General features: G+C 35.0%; 1 protein-coding gene and 2 non-coding genes across 10 annotated transcripts in view; all 3 read left to right on the forward strand.

Moving 5' to 3' along the window:
- The window catches only part of Camta (Calmodulin-binding transcription activator), a 157,132-nt gene that overhangs the window by 15,693 nt on the left and 119,079 nt on the right, over positions 1-22,360 (forward strand). For all 8 annotated transcript variants that reach the window (XM_088046461.1, XM_088046464.1, XM_088046466.1 and 5 more), the window contains exon 2: positions 16,940-17,013. In XM_088046461.1, the coding sequence (XP_087902587.1) occupies positions 16,974-17,013 (40 nt within the window). In that variant the 5' untranslated portion in view covers positions 16,940-16,973. The remainder of the gene's footprint in view (positions 1-16,939; positions 17,014-22,360) is intronic.
- TRNAP-AGG (transfer RNA proline (anticodon AGG)) lies at positions 17,751-17,822 on the forward strand. The gene has a single exon. It is a non-coding gene; the product is annotated as a tRNA-Pro (tRNA).
- TRNAP-AGG (transfer RNA proline (anticodon AGG)) lies at positions 18,034-18,105 on the forward strand. Its single transcript has one exon. It is a non-coding gene; the product is annotated as a tRNA-Pro (tRNA).

Genomic DNA, 22,360 nt, shown 5'->3' on the forward strand with positions numbered 1-22,360 from the left:
CACATAAAATTTTCTAATAAATCCCCGAAAAAAATCCTGCAAATTCCAGTCCATAAGTCACTCCCGAACATCCCTTTTTTTCACTGCGGTTTGTTCGTTCAAACGAAAAAAACTTTCACGTGTAAAAAACACCACATAGGCATCACCACAGTCTCGCTGTTTATGTTCTTCTGGTTGTGGCTGGTCCGAAGCCTCAGGCTCCGGAATTCATTAGTTAAATGCTTCGTTATACTAAATTCACCCCCGTGAATAGTCTGTATTCCTGAGGGTTCATAAAGTTAATAACTTTATATTTCAGTGAACCATGGTAATTTACTGGGCACGTATGTCGCTGCTATAACTACAATTGCGTTACTTCCAGGACTCCCTAATTCATAATAATTACAACGTCCAAATAACGCACGAATTATTAATAAAAATGGCATGTAGGACAGATTTCGTGGCGGCCACTGGACGACCGGCACATAAAAATTTTTACGACGAAAACAAGGGGGTAATTAAAAATGTCCTTAACATTCCTATTCCATCTCACTTTTACAAGCTGAGTTATGAAGAAAGAGCTGTAAAAAACACATTACCAGACGTTTGCATGTGGAGCACGGAACTCTGAGACAACGAGAATTTTCGAATTAGGCTCGACAAAAAGAGTTTAATTGCGAGGAAAGGGGTCTAGACAGTACTTCCACAACTGCCAAATTAATTAATTGTAATTATATACCAAGAGGGAAAACACACTTTTTCGTCCCGAGCGGTATTTGAATTTTTGACCCGGCGCATCCACCTTTTTTTTTTTTTTTTTTTTTTTAAATAAAATGGTGATCCCTTTGGGCCTCGCCCTGTGGAACTCTTGCGTCAACCCTGTGTCCATTCATGTCTACAAAGTACCCCTTGAAAGGACGCACGCACGACCACCGTCTCGAATCTTAACAACTCTTGTTTGTCGATCAATCTATAAGATCCTCCATCTTCCAGTTGTCTTTTTTTACAAAAGCTTATTCTCAATGGACTGAAACTAGGCCATCGATCCACCTCTATAAAAATGTTATTAGTGTAATGGATATATTATGGCTGTTGGGTACATTTGTTGTGATTCACGCGGTCGTGTGTTATTGTAGTCCTTACTTTATGCTGTCACCGCACGTAAAATTTATCGCTTCTATTGTTTTTTGCATAAAGCCAATTTTTATGTCAGTGCGGTGGCCAAACAGTAAATTTTTATGTAAACTTATTTAATCTCAAGAAGATGCTTCTGGGGTAGGAATAACACCACCGAGTTCTTTGTTGGTTTCGATGGAACACATTTCGTGTTGTGCGTGCGTGTGGTGTTGGTTTTTTAGTACACTTTGCCATGCTAAACGTGAACATTTAGTTCAGAGCAATTACAGAAATAAAATTTGCAACTAGGAGAAACGAAAACTAGCCATTAAAAAAAACGGCAGCACCATAGATTAAAATGTTTCAATGTGATCAGCGCACGTGTTCCAAGTTACAAATCTCTTAATACTGTTAGTACTTTAACTCTCTTAAAGTTTCAAGACAACAGCTCAGATTAAAATCAAAACAATAAATTTAGAGGTTTCAGTGTGATCAATACACGTTTTAAGTTAACAGCGTCTTTTTAGCCGATGCTTTTTGTCGGTGTAACTTTAGCGCCTCTCGGTTTTGGCTAGAAGCAACTGGAGCTTTTTGCTCAAGCAAGTGCCCTTGACGCTCGAACAAAGGGCGGCCATTTAGGCGTGAAGGGCCGCACATACACATGTTCGCGTTTTCACCATCCTTGTAGCACATAACTGTCCTCGACGGCGTGAAACAGGCGTGCAACATTCCGCACTAACTAGTGCTTTATTTCAGCAGTTAAACACACATTTCATGTTTTAATTATGCTTTTAGAGGGCCGTAAGCACCCGTCTTCTAATGGGGTCACGCTGAATCCACTCCGTGAAGAATAGTTTCATCTCATATTTGTTTGTTTGTTCAGGATCTTGGTTCTTGCGTCCCTTAAACTTCGTTCTTTGCAAAATAGTTTATTTTACTTGAAAAGTTTTTGTTTTATGACGTTCTGTTTTCTTAATGTTTGGGTTCTTTATTTTTTGCGCGAGTTGAATTTAACGAGACCGTAAGTCGACGAGGAACTCGGTTAATTTTTTCTAAGCGGTGTTATTTTTATGTCGGGGGTGCATGAAAAAATCTTGATGACGTACAAGTTTTATTATTTAAACTTTTTGCTGGAATTTCATACGTTGCTGTAAAATCCAAAGTTTATTACAGCTGACGTGCGAAATTGACGAATAAAATACTAAGAGGGGGATGGAGCCAAAGGTGAGCCATCTAGAGAAAGCGCGATTTAAAAGTGGGTGCTATTTTTATCTCTTTCGCAGTTTATTAGTTTGATACACACGTGACTAAATATTTGGTTTAGAAATAATTTATTTCGGCTCGCGATTTGCTGTTTTAAGTCGCTAATAATTTATTTTTGTATTAATATTGAATATTGGATAATTTGGGTGCTAAATATTTAATCATGAATAATCATGATAGACATTATTTCATGCTAAAAGAATATTAGTCATTTAGTAGCATTAAATTTATATTCACAATCACTGTAATACACGGCCATAATTGAATAGTAAAATTAGACATAAAGTTCGAAAATTTGGTTTTGGTTGAGGTTTATTACACCAACATTGGCTATTAAAAGCAGCAATAGTTTGTGAAAACTAATATTTTATGTAGAATGTAATATTGAAATCGCAATTTTCTAAACACACCGCTGAATTTTGTGATGAAATTTTACATATTTTGACTTTATTTGAGCTTCCATTTGGAGTTTATCAAATTTCAGACTTTTAATTCTAAAATTTTCCGCCAAGTAGTTACAGACACATTGTAGAGCAGATTGAATTTGTAGACGGCGATAATTGTTGCCGAAAGCGTGATAATAAGTAACATATTAAACGAAGTAGCAATAAAATTTATTCCGGTTTTATGAAGCTTTGGTGCTAAAAGTTTTTACGTCACTTTTAACTACAGATTTTTATCTAGGCATACACGTAGTTTCCTCAAATCCGTTTGAGTCCGATAAATTTCAGTATGGCTCAATTAACCACGTAGATAATTAATCCGGTGTTAAGTGGATCTGGATGCGTCCAGAATTCCGTTCATGTGTTAATAATTAGGCGGTTAAGTTTTTTGTTGTAGCTTAATTTTAGCTTGAAGCTACACGCCGTTTTCTGAATTTGTTTTATCCTCAATTTGATTATATTTGCTATAACTTTTATCTGATTTTTTCTTTATTATATCATTTTATGGTGGGTGATTTTGGAGGCCTCTTTTTCTTTCTAGTCATTATTTTTATATGTGTAAAGCATAAAAAATTTGATGACGTACAAGTTCCGCAATTTAAACTTTTCAGTTGAAATTTCATACGTTGCTGTAAAATTCCCGTTTTATTAGGGTTTACAAAAGTCTACTTGTCGTATAAAAGTTTTAAAGGAGTCCAGATTTGCTATTATTAAATCTGCAAGCTTAATAGATAACCGGGAATAGATATTTTAATTGAGTGGTGCTCAGGTAAACGCTTGAACTTTACCGAGACAAATTGCACGATAAATTAAAAAATCGCGTAATTAAAAGTTTCGGGTAATGACGGCGCCAGGTTTCCATTTGATTTTTCGTTGGTCGGAAAGCTGATCTTATTAATTTAAATATACAGCGAACGGTTTCATGATGAATACAAATTCGGCACGAATTTAACTTTCATTTCGCATTCATAGAGAATTCTAAGCATCACTCAACTTATTTGAATATAAAGAGATGTTTTCATTTTACTCTACGGAAAATAAGTCGGAAGGAAGGACCGTGAAATTTTGTCTTTAATATAATGCGTCTTTACGTAACAGGTTAATTTTTTTTCTTGCAGAATTATTCGAGTGAGGAATAAGAGGGAGGTTTTTCAAGTGAAATCTATCTAGCGAGGGTGGAAAATTTGCAAAGGTTCTTCTGGAAATCGTTTAACATTTGCATGTAATATTTGATGTTATCTAGTCAAGTTTTTGTTGCTGCTTTTAGAATATTAAACACATTCAGAAAGCTCTACAAAAGGGATCGTTGGAAACTCGTTGGCCGATAGGCGAACTAAGTTTAATAGACAACTCCGGATACCGGAAAGCTGATCGCAACATTTTAATATATTTACAAACTTTTAATACTTTTTAGTTGTAGCCCCGAAACTTTTGATTATGTTGAAGGGTTTCGTTTTTACACCATAATTACTATTGACGTTCCAAGCTAACGTAAATCTAACCCATTAATGAACAATTACAGATAATTTAGGAAAGTTTTCCAATTTAACTGGAGCGGTTATTTAAAGGGAAGCTAATGTATTTTTTAATTAGGGCTCGTTTTCAGTCATTTTTATTTGTTAAAATCACATTTTCCGCATGGTCGGTCCGGAAATCACGGAATTACTGGTCCAATGTAATTATTTCAATATTTCAATTTCAAATATAAATTTGTTTCGGTCCATTGATTGCTTCAGTTATTCGCTTTCAGATAATGAAAAATGTCGATATAAATCACCGAGATGTTCACTAGATGGTATTAAACGTTTAGGGATTTTTATTTTACTTTTTAGTTTAATCGCGCAGTTTCGGCGGACTTGGAGCCAACTCCTCCTTTTCCAAAAACGACGAAATTAATTGTATAATGTTTATGTTTATTTATTCGATTTCATGGCTTCCGTCATCATTCACCAAAACTTTTGTCACATTTCAGCCAGTCAGCCGTTGATGGATTAGATTTTTCCTTGTTTATTATTCACTTTGTGAAAGTCGTACATCATGTAAATACGTATGTCACATCGTTCGTTATTTTGCGGTTGCTTCACTGAAGCTTTCGCGACATTTGGATAAAATATTAAACGACGGATCAGATTGTGGCGAGTCCGTTTCTCTTACCATAGTTTCGCTTGATTAGGTCGCGAATGGCTTTGTTTGTCTGCGAGATTTCAGGCCAGATTCTGTCTACATGCGAGCGCCGGCAATTAGAATAAAACTGATACAAACTCGGTTTTACTCTTGAATTCATCAAAGAAGGTTTATGAATGACGACCGTATCTTTATTCAAATATTTGAAATTTATTTTTGTTTGTTTGGAGATAAGATATGACGTCACTTTTGCAAGTGTTATGACGTGAGAAGTGCTATCATATTTCGTTTTATCCAGAAAAAATCGCCCAATGGATCATTTTAGGTAGGTTTGAGCGATTTTGTTAGTTTGGTGACGTTTTCAGACCTACCTAAGCGTCACGTGATTGTACAGGGTCAGAAATAGTCCTGTTTGTTTGAGGTTATGTTTCTTGTGTTAGTATTTCTAAAAAAAATTCAAATTCTTAGTTTGTCTTTTTCTAAAAATTTCTAAAATTTGTTCCTCTAGGTCTATAATTTTGGAATTTAACAGAACTAATTAGTATGTCAAAAATAGCAATCTCCCCCAATTTTATTGAAATAGTAGTAAAACTGGCGTAGGTACAACTTTTTACAAATAAAATCCAAAATTTTTAAAAACGAAAATTTTTAAATTGTGCGCTTTTGGTCTATAAAGTTGGAATTTGACAGAGTTTATTAACACGTTTATAATAGCAACCTCCCCAATTTTTATTGCAATGAGGCTGAAACTGCCATAGTTATAAATTTCTAAAAAACATATTTCAAATTTTTTGACTGTTTTGAAAACGAAAATTTCTAAAATGTGATGCTTCTGGTAAATTATGTTGGAATTTGACAGAGTTAATTAACACGTTTATAAAAGCAACCTTCTCAAATTTCATTGTAATGGTGCTAAAACTATCGTGGCTACGATTTTTTTTACGAAAAATATGCGAAAATCTTAGTTTGTCTTGTTTGATCTGGGAGATCAAAATTTACCGACAATCGAAAACGTGGTATAAAAAATCATGTACATTCTTTCCCCGAAAAGCTCATAGCGAAAGGTCGTTTCGCTATGAAGTGTTTTCGGCATTTGTACTATAAATTAGCAATTTTTAGGCGTTGCGACGCCAAACTAGCGGTGATAAAACCAAATTTTTAGAAGTATGCAAACACGATTTTAGGGAGAAAATTGTGGCTACTTTAAGATTCTGGGTCAGGTTTTGTATCAGAATTTGTCTCTTATATTGACGTCCGCTTCGCATGGTAATCTGGGAGGTCGATTCCTTCCGACGGAGACAAGCCCTCCCATGTCAACAGCATCATTTCGTAGGTAAAAAATGATGTACCCGAAAGGTTAAACTCGCTCAATTTGCTCAGTTTGACATCATAACCGGGAGTTTTCGGTGTTTAATTAATGATGGAGTTGTCAGCGATGAACACGCTATATAATTATATTTGGACGTGGGCCAACTGTTCCTCTTGATCGACAGTTGCCATCAAATTTATTGGGAGGATCGTCGATTTATGTTGGCGATCGTTTAATGCTAATTGTAGTCATTTAGAAATTTATGTGGGCCTTCCCTCGGTTAATGGGTGACGATATTGCTACAAAAAGAACAAAACTTAACAAGGGTTTAATGACTGAAATGCGTGTTCTATGTGAAATTGTTATCGACGAGTGCTCGTGCAAAAAGTTTATTCGCTTCGTAATCGTAAAACAGACCGTAAAGCAGACCATCATTAACGTAAGTCGGCATTAGGAGGAACGTAAATGGTAAATTATCGATATTCTCCTTGGATCATACATCATTTTCATTGAATATGAATACCCACACACTTCATCAATTAAATTCCAGCCACCATCGCGGACGATAAATCATTGCAATAATTGTACTGGCTTGACAATTAGACAAATAAAACGGGATAATTGTGCCAAACATCTTGTCAAAAGCGAGTTAATTTCGCCAACAATTGCTGTCTCGGGGTGAGATCTTAGTCTTTGTGCACCCAGCTTGGATATGCTGGAAAAGGGGTGAATACTGGTGTAGTGAGGAAGAAGCTATTAATACTGATTACCTTGATACAAGCTGATACATGCATTGTGTTATGATGGATAGCAAGCTAAAAGAACGAGCAAAATGAGGTCTCGCAGCCTAAATATCGCACCTTAATTCCTTTAAAGGATGAGCCCCTAACGCACCGTATATGATGTTTTACGGGCGCTCGAGTGAAAAACGTAGATTAGAAATAGTGTCCTGAAAAATCACCGTGCAAAAGAAACTAGGTCAATATTTTGCCAAGTACAAGATGTTAAATCTCGTTCCATCGCATTGCCGGCAGTTCTTAATATTGAAGTAGGTGTTAAATCGTCACCGCTAGTAGAGAACTTGGCTGACACAGGCTGGATGAAATGGGACGACATATATAACATAACATAAGACGATCGAGTCTTCGGCTCGACTCACCATTGGCTGATTCCATGCCAAATATCAGAATCTCATGTATAAGCACGAAGTTATTCCGGATTTATGGAGACTACTCCATCACAAATTTAATACGGAAGAGGCCGCCGAAAATCAATTTTTTTGCGACACTAAATTCACACTGCCACATCACAAACCACATCTGAATTGCCTTTGTTTAGTTGTACAATTAATGAGGTGAGAACGCGATTCCAACAACATAAATTAAACGGCTACAATCTCTCACACATTATAATCCTTATATCGCTTTGTACACATTATTTGCTCATTTCCGACGAGCTTTGGCTTTGATTACACAGCAAAGCGCTTCCAGTGAGTTTTCTCAACCACGCATTATTTTCGCCAAAGCAGGGCGGGCAATTATTAACACGAGACAAATTACAAAAAAATCGTAAATTTTCCATCCGGCTGGTAATTAAGTAGATATAACATTTCGAATTCTTTTACTCCTTTCAAAAAACGGGAAAAACGAAATATATTTTCCAAGCTGCTTAAAAATATTCAAAATTAAAAAACGAAGATTTCTAAAATGTCTCTTTTTGACTATAATTTTGGAACTTAACAGAACTAATTAGTATGTCGAAAATAGTAATCTTCTCAAATTTCATTGAAATAGTACTAAAGCTAGCGTAGTTACAAATAAAATCCAAAATTTTTGTCTGCCTTCAAAACGAAAGTTTCTAAATTGTGCCCCTTTTGGTCTATAATGTTGAAATTTGACAGAGCTAGTTAACACGTTTATAATAGCAATTTCTCTAAATGTTATTGCAATGGGGCTGAAACTGCCATAGTTACGAATTTTCAAAAAAAAAACACAAATTTTTACAAGCCTGTCTTGAAAACAAAAACTTCCAAAATTTGTCTCTTTTGGTTTATAATGTTCAAATTTGCCAGAGCTAATTCACACGTTTATAGTAGCAACCTCCCTAAATTTTATTGTAATAGGACTGAAAATGCTATAGTTACAAATTTAAAAAATATATATTTAAAATTTTTAATTTGTCTAGAAAACGAAAATTTCTAAAGTGTGCTCTTTTGGGTCTATAATTTTGGAATTCAACAGAACTAATTAGTATGGCGAAAACCATCTCTCCAAATTTCATTCAAATAGTACTTAAATTAGCGTAGTTACAAATTTTTACAAATAAAATCTAAAATTTTTGTTTGTCTTGAAAACAAATATTTCTAAATTGTGCCCCTTTTGGTAAATTATGTTGAAATTTGACACAGCTAATTAACACGTTTATAATAGCAACCTCCCTAAATTTTATTGAAATAGTACTAAAATTATCGTAGTTACAAATTTTTACAAATAAAATTCAAAATTTTTGTGTCTTAATAACGAAAATTTCTAAAAAGAGCCCTTTTTGGTCTATAATGTTAAAATTTGACAATGCTAATTAACACGTTCATAATAGCAATTTCTCCAAATTTTATTGAAATAGGGCTAAAATGCCACAGTTACAAATTTCTAAAAGAACTATTCCAAATTTTTAGTCTGTATTGAAAAGGAAAATTTCTAAATTGTCCCTTTTGGTCTTTTATGTTGAAATTTGACCCAGTTAATTAACACGTTTATAATAGCAACCTCCCTAAATTTTATTGAAACAGCACTAAAATTAGCGTAGTTACAAATTTTTACAAATAAAATTCAAAATTTTTGTGTCTTAAGAACGAAAATTTCTAAAAAGAGCTCCTTTTGGTGTATAATGTTGAAATTTGACAATGCTAATTATCACGTTCATATTAGCAATTTCTCTAAATTTTATTGAAATAGGACTAAAATGCCACAGTTACAAATTTCTAAAAGAAATATTCCAAATTTTTAGTCTGTATTGAAAAGGAAAATTTCTAAATTGTGCCCTTTTTGGTCTATAGTGTTGGAATTTATAGTCAGAATTTTATAACTTTGGTTTAACTCCGCCTACCTTTTGGGCCAATTGAATTTTAGCTGAAAGTCTGATTTACTCTGCAACATTTTGATAGTTCGTTGATATTTGCGAGAAGCCGGGGTAGAAATATCCAAACATTAGAAGACGAAACACCAGTATCAAAATCGACGAAGGTTTCACGATTAATTGAATTCCCGCAAAACTGCAAATCTTCTTGACACGTGTGACACTTTAGTTGTCAGATTTTTTATTATGTTGGGTAAAGGAGGCTAGCCATTCCTTGATTGGACAAATTCAAATCGTCATTTGTTCATGTGGGCGGAGTTAAACCAAAGTTACAAAATCCACTATAGTAGAGCTAATTAACACGTTTATAATAGCAATCTCCCCAATTTTTATTGCAATGGGGCTGAAACTGCCATAGTTATAAATTTCTAAAAAACATATTTCAAATTTTTAGTCTGTTTTGAAAACGAAAATTTCTAAAATGTGAAGCTTTTGGTATATTATGTTGGAATTTGACAGAGCCAATTAACACGTTTATAAAAGCAACCTCCTCAAATTTTATTGTAATTTTTACGAAAAATATTTCAAACTTTTTCTAAAATTTGTCTCTTTCGGTCTATAATGTTGGAACTTGACAGAAAGCTTTAAAAATGAATCCTAAGAAATGCTAAAAACTCCTTGGAAATCGGAGAAAATCCTGAAGGATTCTAGAAAACACCTTGAATTTTGAGAATCTCATTTAAAAAATCTGAAAGATCAGAATTTACCGAAAATCGAAAACGCAGTATAAAAATCATGTATGTACATTATTTGCTCATTTCCGACGAGCTTTGTCTTTGATTGTCCAGCAAAGCGCTCCCAGTGAGTTTTCTCAACCACGCATTATTTTCACCAAAGCAATCATTAACACGAGAGAAATTAGAAAAAATTCGCAATGTAATTTTCCATCCGGCTCATGTTCGGGTGGGTAATTAAGTAGATACAACATTTCGAATTCTTTTACTCCCTTCAAAAAACGGGAAAAACCAAATATATCTTCCAAGCGAACATCCTGGAAAGCTGCTTAAATTGTTCTTTTGAATGAAACTCAAACACAAAACATCAAAAACCAAATGGTCAAATGATATTTTCAGTTGCTGCCACAGAACCCGACTCGAACTAAAAATGGATGTTGTTTTTGCTCCTCTCTAAGTCTTATCGATCGAAATACCTATTTAGCTCTGTTTTATTCTAGGTATGCTGTCTTTCAGTCGTTCATAAATTTTTCAGTGCAACCTATCCGATCTAGTGTATGACTTCCGGAGACATTCGTCCACCGATTTCAAGCTTTATTTTTAAAGAACGTCCGATCAATTTCATCAGATATCGAACACACAACCAGAAGCGAATTTGGTCTGTTTACTCAATTTTAAAACTTTTGGATTGGTTTTTTAACTATTTTCAAATTTCTGTAGTGAAAACTGGCGCAAAACACCTCTCCCAGCTAATTTCGTGCAAAGTGAAACAAAATTTATCAACATGAGCAGAAATTTATTCAGGGGAACATGTGTGTTGCATGGTATAATTAGAAATTCCGTATTCAGACCATGGTTTTTTGGACGGCACTGTTTGCGTGTGTTAACATGTTCAACAAATCTCTTGTTCTTGTTGTGTACAGCTACAACAAAAACAGCGTTTTGGAATTTTTTCTATTTTAATCCGTTAATATGGAGCATGCACAGTCAAAAATCCATGCAATAAACTCAGGAAATCGGGTCTAAACAATGTTGGTTTTACTGTATCGTTTTATAGGATTACAATTGGAGGGTAATTACCGTGTAGTAATGACTGTTTTGATTTTATTACACGGACTTCCGTTCATGTTCAAGCTGGATTACAAAAAAATAGTTGAAACATCGGTGGTTCTTGCATTAAAATTGACAATTCATTATCGTTTTCGTCGAGTGAAGTTTAAAAACGGAAATATTTATGTTTTTGTGAGTCTGGCCCGACGAAGAAGTGGGTTAGGTAAAAAGTCCATAGGTGTCTGTCTGAGCCTGACAAATGCGACACAACGCGTTGTTTTCCTTTCCGGTTGTTGTGTTCTTCCGTCTCCTTAAATTTCGCTCGATTTATCGGAAAACTCGGCTCTCCGAGCGCTCCCCACGAAAAACCGAAATAAATTACAAATTCGTTTCTGTTATGCAATAAATTGTAAAAATTAATCAAGTAGGAAAACGGGTTCTCGACAGGAATTAAAGGAAAAGAAACAAAATACTTGTACCAGTGCCAGTTTATACTCCACAGTGTAATCTGAGACTCTCCCAGTCTGACGCACAGACACGCGATAAATTAAACATAATGGTTAGAGAGGAGGCCGTGCACACTGTGTGTGTGACGTCATCCAACGCTCCGTGTGATGAATCCCGGAATCGGGCTCCGGGAACTGCTCGCAGCGCCGGAAGTACGGTCCTCTCGAGAACTTTTAGGACGCCACGGTTTCCTAACCAGCGCTTTTCGCACCCGAAATTCAATGCCACTTTCGGGATTTTCACGACACACGAGGTACAGATGTCGCACTTCGACTTCTTCTGCTCGACCGCGCCAGAAAAATTGTTAGAAAGTAATAACCGAATGGTAATTCTACCATTCATCATCCTCCGAAGAGTGGAAAAAACGGATCGATAGCGAAATGGGTTCACCCTCGTATGTTATCATAAAAACGGGGTAGATTTGGAGGAGCTGTTTAAGAAAGGGATAAGCAAGGGAAGTAGTGATTGGATATACATCTTGATTTGATATTGTTTGAGGAGCGCACACAGTTAAGCAAACTGAAACTTTGGAAACTTGTTAGATCGGCGTCGAAACGAGAAAAATTATGAGCTTTAATCGAATTGGCGACACGATTAAACGTCAGAACCAATGTGAAAACAACGAAAGATTAGATAGAAGTGTATTTATTACAAATGGAAGCTACACTACAAGTTTAGAATGTATGTTTCAGCTTCGATATGAAGCTTTCAGGCGGAGTCTCTAGACGACATAAATCTGAAACTTGAAATCTTATGTCCGGTCAATTTGTTTGGCGGTGTTGTACAAACAAGGTGCAAAAAACGGGAGAAAACGTCAGACCTGTCACTTCGGAACAATCAATTCCGGAGAAACAGATTGCAGCGACATTGAACTTTTTATTCAAATCGAAATTTAAAGGAATTTGGGTATTCCGTTTGGAGTGCTATTTTTCTTTTTGCCAACCGGCTCCGATATTAAGGTTTTGAATTGGATCCAGTTATAACACAAATCTAATACGCACACAACCGTAAAACAAACACGGGCGAGGACTTAAATTAAAAAACTCACATTGATAAAATCCTAGACAATACCTGGTCAGGAAAATCGAGGAAACCTTCACAATAATTTGGTATCTATTATGTGACTCGACTTGCAACTAAATACATGTCGTGCATTATAAATTGAAGGATGCGCGTGCTGAAACTGGAGCTGTTTCAGTGGTTATTACGTCGACGAATTTGGGAAGTTATCAATTTTTTTGTGGTCACATGGAGCCCACTTCTGTTACAGCCACTGTGTCACTTAAAACTTTGAGATGACATTGTTGGACAATCCAGGTCGCTTCATGTGAACAAGCTTTTGTGAAGTAAAGCGGCAATAGTTTGGAGTTGTTAGCTAACTTTCAATTAGAAATTGCTAGGATTTGATTTGAATTTCTGTGGGGATTCTAATACGCGCTCGAAATTTAATGGTGCAATTTCTAATGTTTGGATTCTTTTGATCCTGAAGATCCTGCAGATTGTCTTAAAATGATTCTGCTGGCCGTTACGATCCTCTTTGAGTTACTTAATGATTTGTAAATTAAATTAGAACACAGACCAATAATTGCAATGGTTTAATATAGGCAACTCAAAATACGCGTTTCTTTATCTACTTGTAGGAGAGAAATTAAATTTCCCAGTTTGGAAGCAACAGAATTTGGGAAATTTTAGAACTAGTGGAAATAATAAAAACAGAAATTTAGTTAGTTCAGTTTAGTCTTTCATTCAATTTTTTGTTGCTTTCATGCTTGAAAAGAAGCAATCTCGGCACTGAACGATCAATCAGGCATTTTAATTTGCCCTCAGTGTCTGTAATTTCCTCCAACTTTTTCATATAATCAATCAATAATATGTAGTTGCTTGCATGACTCCACCTGACGTGTGCATTTACCTGTAATTTCACAATTGAAATGTTTTGTAAAATACAGTTTTTGTATTTGTCATTGATTTCCCGAGCACGCCGGAGTTCATTACAGTGAAAAAGTCGAGTGTGTCACTACCTTCTTTCCGCATAAAACTGAGATGTGGAGCAAATTGTAAAAGAGATTACATTCCCTTTTTAAAATTATGCTGCTCTCATTGTTATAATTGTGAAGTTACACGAGCGAGGAGAGTTAGTTTGATAACGTAAGTACCAGCAAGTCTGATGCACATCAGCAGCAGAAGACGGAATGGGGAGTAGAGCAGAAAACTGCTTTGCAGCTTAATTTGCTATGCATAACGTAATCTTATTTAAGTTAGAAGTGACGACAAGTGCTCAAATAATTTTATTGTTTAAACGAGTCTATGGTGCGAATCGATACTAAAACAGGTCGATGGTCGTATATTACAGTAAACACCTGTCTTTAAAACTATCTATTGTTGCGAAATAATGGTTCGCTTCACGACTAGAATCGGTCCATTAATGAATTGGTTGTCGAAGCTCTCGATTATATGTCAGTGAAGTCGGTTAATAGCGGAGATATCTATCGGTAAACTGTCGTTTGAATTTTTAATTGATGGAGTCAACGACGCGTTTTGCAGGTGAATGTTTAGTGATATTTCGAAGTTAGAACAATTAACTGTTTTTAGAGGGTAAAGCCTGTTGGGTAAGTGTAGCTAATAAATATGTTGAAACGCTCGTTGGTAAGCCTCTTCGCGAACTCAATTGTATTATTGTGTTAACCGAGTAACATTTAAACTAAGAACTTAAATAATTAGATGTTATATTTATCGTAGGAAAAGTTGCAGTCGTCTGGCGTGTCTTCTAATTTATCTTTCCGCATGCAAGAGCAAGTTCCTACTGGAAGACATAATTGGTTTTCTTGTAAGAAATTCATGTCTGTCTTTTAATATGTATAATAGGGGAATTAATTAAGCTCGGTATAGAACATCGGAATATAGACTTGGTAATTTGGAAAATGTTTCTAATGCTCTACTAATTATTTGTAATCCACTTGGAAGTTTCGCGAGTTTATGCGTGAGCTTTTGCGGGAAATTGAACTTTTTAAAACATTGACTTCCAAGGATATAGATTATAGAAAATGACAATAAATTCAATGTCGCGTATTGTGCACCACCGACACAAAGGGCGGATTTTGTTACGTCAACAATTCATGACATTGAACTAGTGCTATTTACAGAGCAAAAATTACATTTGGAAACGCCGTTTTTAAATTTCATTATCTGCATAATTTTTATCTATGATCTTCCAATCTGAGAAGTGAAATCATCACGCGAGATAACAGAATTTTAGATCACGAATTGCGAATTTTAGAATTTTTGATTTCTCGTAAGGACTCGAAATTATTGTTTTTCTAATACATCTTGTAAATTCTTGTAAATTCGACAATTTTGATGCTAATGCAGTGAAATTTGGTGGAGTTGTTACTTAAGAGGCGTTTAATGAAGTGTACATAATTACAAAATTTTAGATCACGAATTGTGAATTTTAGAAATTTTTATTTCGACTATGAATAACTGGAAACTCTTTTTTTTAAATTCAACAATTTATGCGCTAATGCGACCAAATTTAGTGGACTTGTTACATAATAGGCGTTTATTAAGTGTACCTAATTAGAAAATTTTAGACCATGAAATGCGAATTTTAGAAATTTTAATTGACTAAGAAAAACCCGAATTTCAAAATTTTCTAATTTTTTTTAAATCGACAATTTTGACGCTAAAGAGATAAAATTTGGTGGACTTGTTAAATAAATGTACGAAATTAGAAGATTTTAGATCACGAATTGCGAATTTTAGAATTTTTCATTTCTCGAAAAAACTCGAAATTATATATTTTTTAATACATCCTGTAAATTCGATAATATTGACGCAAATGAAATCAGATTTGGTGGAATTGTTACCCAACTTACAAAATTTTTGGCGACAAATTGCGCATTGTTTCTAAGTTTTCAACTCGAAATATTCTATTGCACTATGTAAATTTGACAATTTGATACGAAAGAAATCAAACTTTGAGAAAATGTAACTTGAGAGGCGTTTATTGCGATTATCAAATTATTTAATTATTATTATTATTTATTATATTAATTATATTAATTTTAGATCACGAATTTCGAATTTTTAGAGGAGAGATTCGAAATTTTACATAGCTGTCGAAGAATTCTTAAAGTTACATTCGGGTCGTTTCCATTTTATTTTGCTGCTTGATTGAAATTGTTATTTCCACGTTCAAAATGGGTTTTTCGTCGTTTTAATCTCATTTTTCAATTCTAAAAACTGTACTCAATAGTAAAACAGACTTTCATTTGAGGAAAGCGGGATTAGTTTTGTTTTGTTGGTCGTAGGAGCTGCGAACTTCTTGCTGTTTCGAAGCAATTTCGATTTATAATTTACGGTTTTAATAATTCAACAACATAAAAAAGAAAAACGACTAAGATCGATTAAAACGAAGCTCTAAAGAATAGCAATAAATTACAGAACGTCAAAGTTTAAGTGTTTTGTTTTGGCTTACGAATCGATTAGTAATTGTGAGATTCGAGGGTGTGGTTTGTGATTTTTTTCTAGTTTTGTGAGCTTTAACTTATAACAGCTTCTGTTTATTCTATTAGTTCTTTCGAATTTATGGAGCGTTTTACACGTTATGGCAGACAATAAACGTGTTTGATAGCAAGTAGACTGTTCGTGTATCTGTTTTGCTTTATCTAATACAGTTGATGGTCAAGCTCGCGGTGCTAAATCTAGCTATTTGCTGAGTAAAATGTAATATAATAAAATTTCGAGTTTTACTGTCTTTGTTGTCTATGCATGGAAGTTACGACCGGAGCAGTTTAAAAATTGATAAAGGATGAGTTCCTGTCTTAAATTGTCATTCTTCCTCTAAAGTTCTGAGGGCATCTGCGTCCTCCGGTTTTAATCCATTCGGACCACAGACCACAGAAACTGAGGATTTCGTGTGTTCAACCCAATGCTGCTTCTGTCGAGATCGACCACTTCGATGAGAAACATTAGTCCTAAATGGAGGATTATTCTCGCTTTACTAGTTCTGGAGGACTGTTAATGATGTTCCTGTCCCACTTATTTGCGTTCTATATGACGTCGAGTTTGCTTGATATCAGGACACGTTTTGTTGGGACAATTTATGGGTCCTTCAACCCTAACCAACATACCGTGCTCTAGTTTTCTTGATGTTACTGGCGGAATTCCTGTTATGCATGCTTTTGATTCATCCCCAAGGCACAAACAGCAAGACGCTGTGGCGTTGCCTTAGAGTTGAGTCGTTAGTAACCTCAAAGGGATTAAGGGATCACGAGAAATTTAGATAATGATTACGTCGCTGTTGATAAAATATAATCATTTATTCGTGTTTGTTACAGATCAAACAGAGAAAATGCTCGTTTGACGTCTGGTATGGCTTCGCCTGCAGTTTTCTGTGTCAATCTTCAACTCAGTAAGTAATTGCGTTTAATTTATTTAACACTGAATCGATCAACTTGTTGCACGGATTACTGTTATTATACAGAAGGAGCTTTTCACCTTTTTCGTGAACTGGCGCGTGCTTTTCTTCCGACGTGGGTGAAATGGTGATGTTATTGGATTTGTCTTCTTCAAACGGGTTTATTAACGTAATGTGATTATCCTGTTCACGCCTAGAGCTTCAGTGAACTCATTTGACACCTCTTGCGTCTCCTGTTTCAATAAAAATGGGCGATTAGGGTGTCTAGCTCGCGTATGCTCTGAATTTATACACGTGCTAATATCTTTACTAATTAACACACGATGTGGTGGAGCGTTCTCTTGTCTTATAACAACGTATTTTACGTTTTGATTGCCAAGCAGCCGTTGCCGAGGAAACTTCTTTATTTTGCCGGAGCTGCAGTAAAAAGGTGCACGTTTTATGAATTTTGCCAGCCACTTCTCCTAATTAATTTAATTCAACGGAAGCGTTAATCGCGAATGTTTTTTCTTGTTGCACCATTGAAAATAGTGGCTATAATTTGTCATCATTATTTGATTTCTCTTTTTTTATAATTGCCCAATTTGTTATGACTTTGACTTGCGGCGAGGCAATTTAAGTCAAGATAAAAATCAAGTTATTATCGAAATTTATGACTTCGAAGTGAAAGTTTTGTAACATTGTAGGTTACGTGTTGTTGGAATGCCACAGCTGAACACGTTATTACAAGCGGCTCGTTGGTCTAGGGGTATGATTTCCGCTTAGGGTGCGGGAGGTCCCGGGTTCAAATCCCGGACGAGCCCAATGACTTTTTTCTTTTTTTTCCAAATTGAACCAAGATAATTCATATTGGCTTAATTAATTAATTAATCAAATCTGAAGAGACAATTTTTCGAAATTTAAATGTCTTAAAAAGCAAAATTTTTGGTGCAGAATATTACAACCAATTAATTAGTAATTTACTGTAATTAATTACTACAAACTTTCCGCATTGATTGTTGAAGCAGTCAAGCTGGCTCGTTGGTCTAGGGGTATGATTTCCGCTTAGGGTGCGGGAGGTCCCGGGTTCAAATCCCGGACGAGCCCGATAATTTTTTCCATCTTTTTTAAGTCGTTTTTATCTTATCTGCATTTATTACCGGTTTTCCCATTGGCTTTTACTTTTTTAAATCCCGAATGTAATTTCCATCGACAATAAAAATTCCACACAGGTTTATGTCGCCATCTGTGAAATATTTAGGTGCGTTTCCTATCGACCGCTTTTATTCTAATTAGTCGTTTTATCGGAATTAAATCAGATTAATTGAATCGATTCGAGTATTAAATTATTTGTGTGTTTTGGAATGTTGCTTTAAATTGTTCGTTGTGATATTTAAAGTGGATATTTTTTCGGACGGTAAAATAATGCGTTTGTTTGTTGTTGTAGTGTTTTTAATGAAGTGTTTTACTGGAGCGTTGGAATGTTTACATTTGAAAATGAATTTTATCACAGTGTTTCTATTTTATTTGTATTGAATGATCAATTGCGATTGGAATTGCTACCGAAAAAACGATGTTTAGTAGGCCTGATTTTTTTTATGTTGGCAGCGTTGCTGCTGACATTATTTCTACCAAAACCATATACTTTACGGATTATATTTATTATTGACAGGCCTAGTGATTTTCAGTTTCGTATCAATTTTAATTAATTATTTGTTTAATAATCTATAGATTTCGTATGAATCATATTTGATTGCGACTACAATTTACTGGATTTTATCTATTGTAAATGAGTTTGCCCACTATCGTCACCGATTTGTTTACACATATTTTGTTTGCTAGTAATTTTCATTTTACTCGATGAACAATATTTATTTTAATTGTTTCTATAATCATGACGAAGCATAATTTTGCAACATTATATCACAGCTGTGTGTAATTAAGAATTAGAGTACAATCAATCGGTTTGTCTAAATATTATTTTAATATTCAATTCATTTGATGCTAATTAAGTAAAATTAGGCATTGTTCAGTACGTTTTACTGTTTTTACTGTTTTAGGCATTAAAATGAAAGAAATTTAACTACAATTCAAAACATAAATTTCTGTTGAGATCAAATTTTGTTCGGGCAAAACATTTTTTTTAAATATTTAGATTGAAGTTTTGTATTTTTGATTCTTAGAGTTCTTCAAATTTTCTTGTGCTGAAGATCCAGATTTTCCAGCTTTTAGTGATGCTTTTTAAATTCTTTGAATCTTCTAGATTACACGTGCCACAGTGGTGTATTAATAGTCCGAACCTGCGATAATTCAGATGTTGGAGTAATTCAGATCACATTTTTTTTGGAAATTTTACGATTTGCTAATCCGGGTTTCAACCTGCCTCGTCCAGTTAAAAAAATTGTAGTTGCGTGTATCATAAAATGCTATTTTTTGTAAAATAATACGTCTTGCAAATCTAAATTTTTTGATAATTTGGATTATTGGTTTTAATACCCACAGTATTTAGGTACTTTTAGAATTTTCAAAATCTGCTTTTTTTCGATTCTCTCGTTTTCCTTACTTTTTTACATTTATTTAAATCTCAGGTTTATCAAAATTTATAGATCGTCTCGGTTTTTAAATTCTTTTTACTTATTTTGTCTACCTGTACTAGTTTCGGAGATATGGAATATTGAAAATTTTGTACAAAATTTCCGCAGAAATAAATTTTCACTCTAATTTAAGCGATTGAATTTTTGAATTTTATGCATCCAAGACCGTATTCTAAGCAACAAAAGCGCAGGAAAATTGATGCTAAAATCCCATTTTTTATCCGTCATAGTTCCGGAGAAATGGAAAATTGAAAATTTTGAAAAAAAAATCCACCTAAGTAGCATGAATACAATTAATTTGAGCAAATAAATTTTCGAATTCGAAATTTAACAACAAAACGGTCAGAAAAACGATGGCCAAAAACCGGATTTTGTATTTGTCGTAGTTCCGAGGATACGAAAACTCCGTAGAAAATTTCCACAGAAATAAATTTTCATTTTAATTTGAGCAATTGAATTTTTGAATTCGTAATTTGTAAGCCACAAAAACTCGAGAAAAATGATTGAGAAAAGCGCATTTTTCTGTTGTAATTCTGGAGTATGGAACTTTGAAAATTCCTGAAAGAAACAACTAAAACAGATTCGAATTTCAACAATTGAATTTTTAAATTTGGAATAATGTAAAACCGGATTCCTGACAACAAAGGCACGAGAAAATTCGAAATTTACATTTTTCCATTTTCCATTTTACAGGTTCTTCAAGATTCTTTGAAATTGAATATTTTTTTCTCTTTTTCGTATCAATCTAAATTTTTTTAATCCTACAGACTCATAATTCAATTGAGGTTTCCTTAAACTTCTTTTGGACTTTTAGCTTCCTTAGATTTGTTCTTCTGGATCTCCTTGGACATTATTGATTAGCAATTGGGCTAAAATAATTCGTAAAATAAAAATAATTAAAATTTTGCTCTTCATTCCTCGTCACTTTTGCTCTGATTTAAGAAAGTCGATGGTCGTGGGTCTAATTTTTTGACGCGATAATGTCCGATACCACGCCCTGATAACTTTTCGTCCAGTCGCTTTTCCGACGTATTGGTAATTGCATTATGGCGCGGCCGAGTGTGGTCGAGCTTGTTAATTAATTAAACACTCCGAGGGCATTTGGGGCGAATTGGCTGTACTAAGTTTGAAGTCAAAAGCCACAACACAACCGGAAGTATCAGAGGATTGTTTGAAAGCGTCGCCACTATTTGACGAGGAGAAGCGTCGTCTTTTGAGAGTGGCAGTTGGTGTTTATTAACGTAATTGTCTGCAAAAATGTTTCTACCTGGATGATGAGTGAAGAGTTGTAAAATATACGAGGAATAAATTTGCGGCGTTCCTCGAACGGAGACGTGTATTTTATCTAAATAACTGGCAATTTAATAAACTTGCTTCTCACCTTGTGCTATGAAAAAGCGCCACAAAAAGCGCCACTTTTTCTCCTCTCATTTTTCATCTTTTTATTTACATTTAAGGTCAACCTGTTGCCACTGCGACATATGCCGCCGGTGTATGCAAACGGGCGATGTCTCTTTCAAAACATGAATAAATAGATTTTTAATCTGAGACTTTTTGGGGTGTCATTATATTGCAAAGGTCGTCTTCAATCTGCTGACCGTTAGCTGCTACAACCCAATTATCCCCAAAAAAAGTAACAAAACAATAAAAAAATCAATTCAAGTTCGTCAGACGCTTTGAACTCATGTCCAGACAATCAGCACGGGGAAAGGAAGAGCGACCTAACTGGAGTCCGGCCGAGAATTCGAACAAGTTCTTTCAAACCCAAAGCACGAGCACGGATGGGGGGCACCAGGGATCGGATACTGTTAGATATGCTGAGTGGGCGTCCCATGACAGGCCGGCCCTGGCTCATTTTTAAAATCCCACTAACGATCGAAGGCCTATTAGTGGCGTCTCCGGAGGATTCGATTTTTATTAAACGCTTACGAGGATAACGTGGAGGATAAAAAAGGGCTTCCGTAATGGTCGGGTCGGAATGCAGCTGTTTGTTCGTCGGTCCTTGGAGTGCAGTTGCCAAAACGTTAATGAAATCTGGAGACTTGCATGGAAACACAGGCACAAATGTAAATTAACCGAATAAATTTCGGGCCTGAATTTAATATTATACCCGCTGTTTACCATAACAACCGGCCCTATCGAGCATTTTGTTGGTGTACTATGAATAAATTTATTAAAGTTACATGGTTGTTTATGAAAGTTGCGGATGGTAGAAATTAGGTCCGAGCATTTTTGTCCAGGTGTAGAGTATAATTCTCCAAGTAATGAAGTGTCGGCAAAGTGCCATAACACGAGCCAAGTTTGCCCATAACAAGTTGGTCGTCAACAAACAAGGAACTTTGATTTTTTGTTGGCGAGCACATTAATAAGATATATCGGTCTACTCAATGTAGTAGTGGTGTTTTGTTTATGATGGCGGATGCAGCAACTAAACTTACAGCCCCCGAGTTGTTGTGGGTCGCGATCCAGAAGCCAGACAATTTACTTGATGTGGGGGCGGCAGCATTATTTGACTTGAGAAATAACCGCGCAAACTTTCAAATTTGTTTGCTATCTCGCCGGAATGCATTTTACATTTTGATGAAACTCAATCCTTACGTGTTGCAAATTTTCCGACACGTGTCGAGATAAATCTTTACTCAACTCCTCCAATTAACCAAATGATACTTAAAAAATAGTTCTTTGATTTTCCAAAAGTCGAAAGTTGCAGTTTTTCGGGAAAATTCATGACTAAAACTATGCCAAACTTCTCTATCGATATTTCGCTA

Source organism: Gnatocerus cornutus, chromosome 9 (genome assembly GCF_029298725.1).
Source record: "Gnatocerus cornutus isolate USDA-ARS CGAHR chromosome 9, icGnaCorn1.1, whole genome shotgun sequence".
Lineage (NCBI taxonomy): Eukaryota > Metazoa > Arthropoda > Insecta > Coleoptera > Tenebrionidae > Gnatocerus > Gnatocerus cornutus.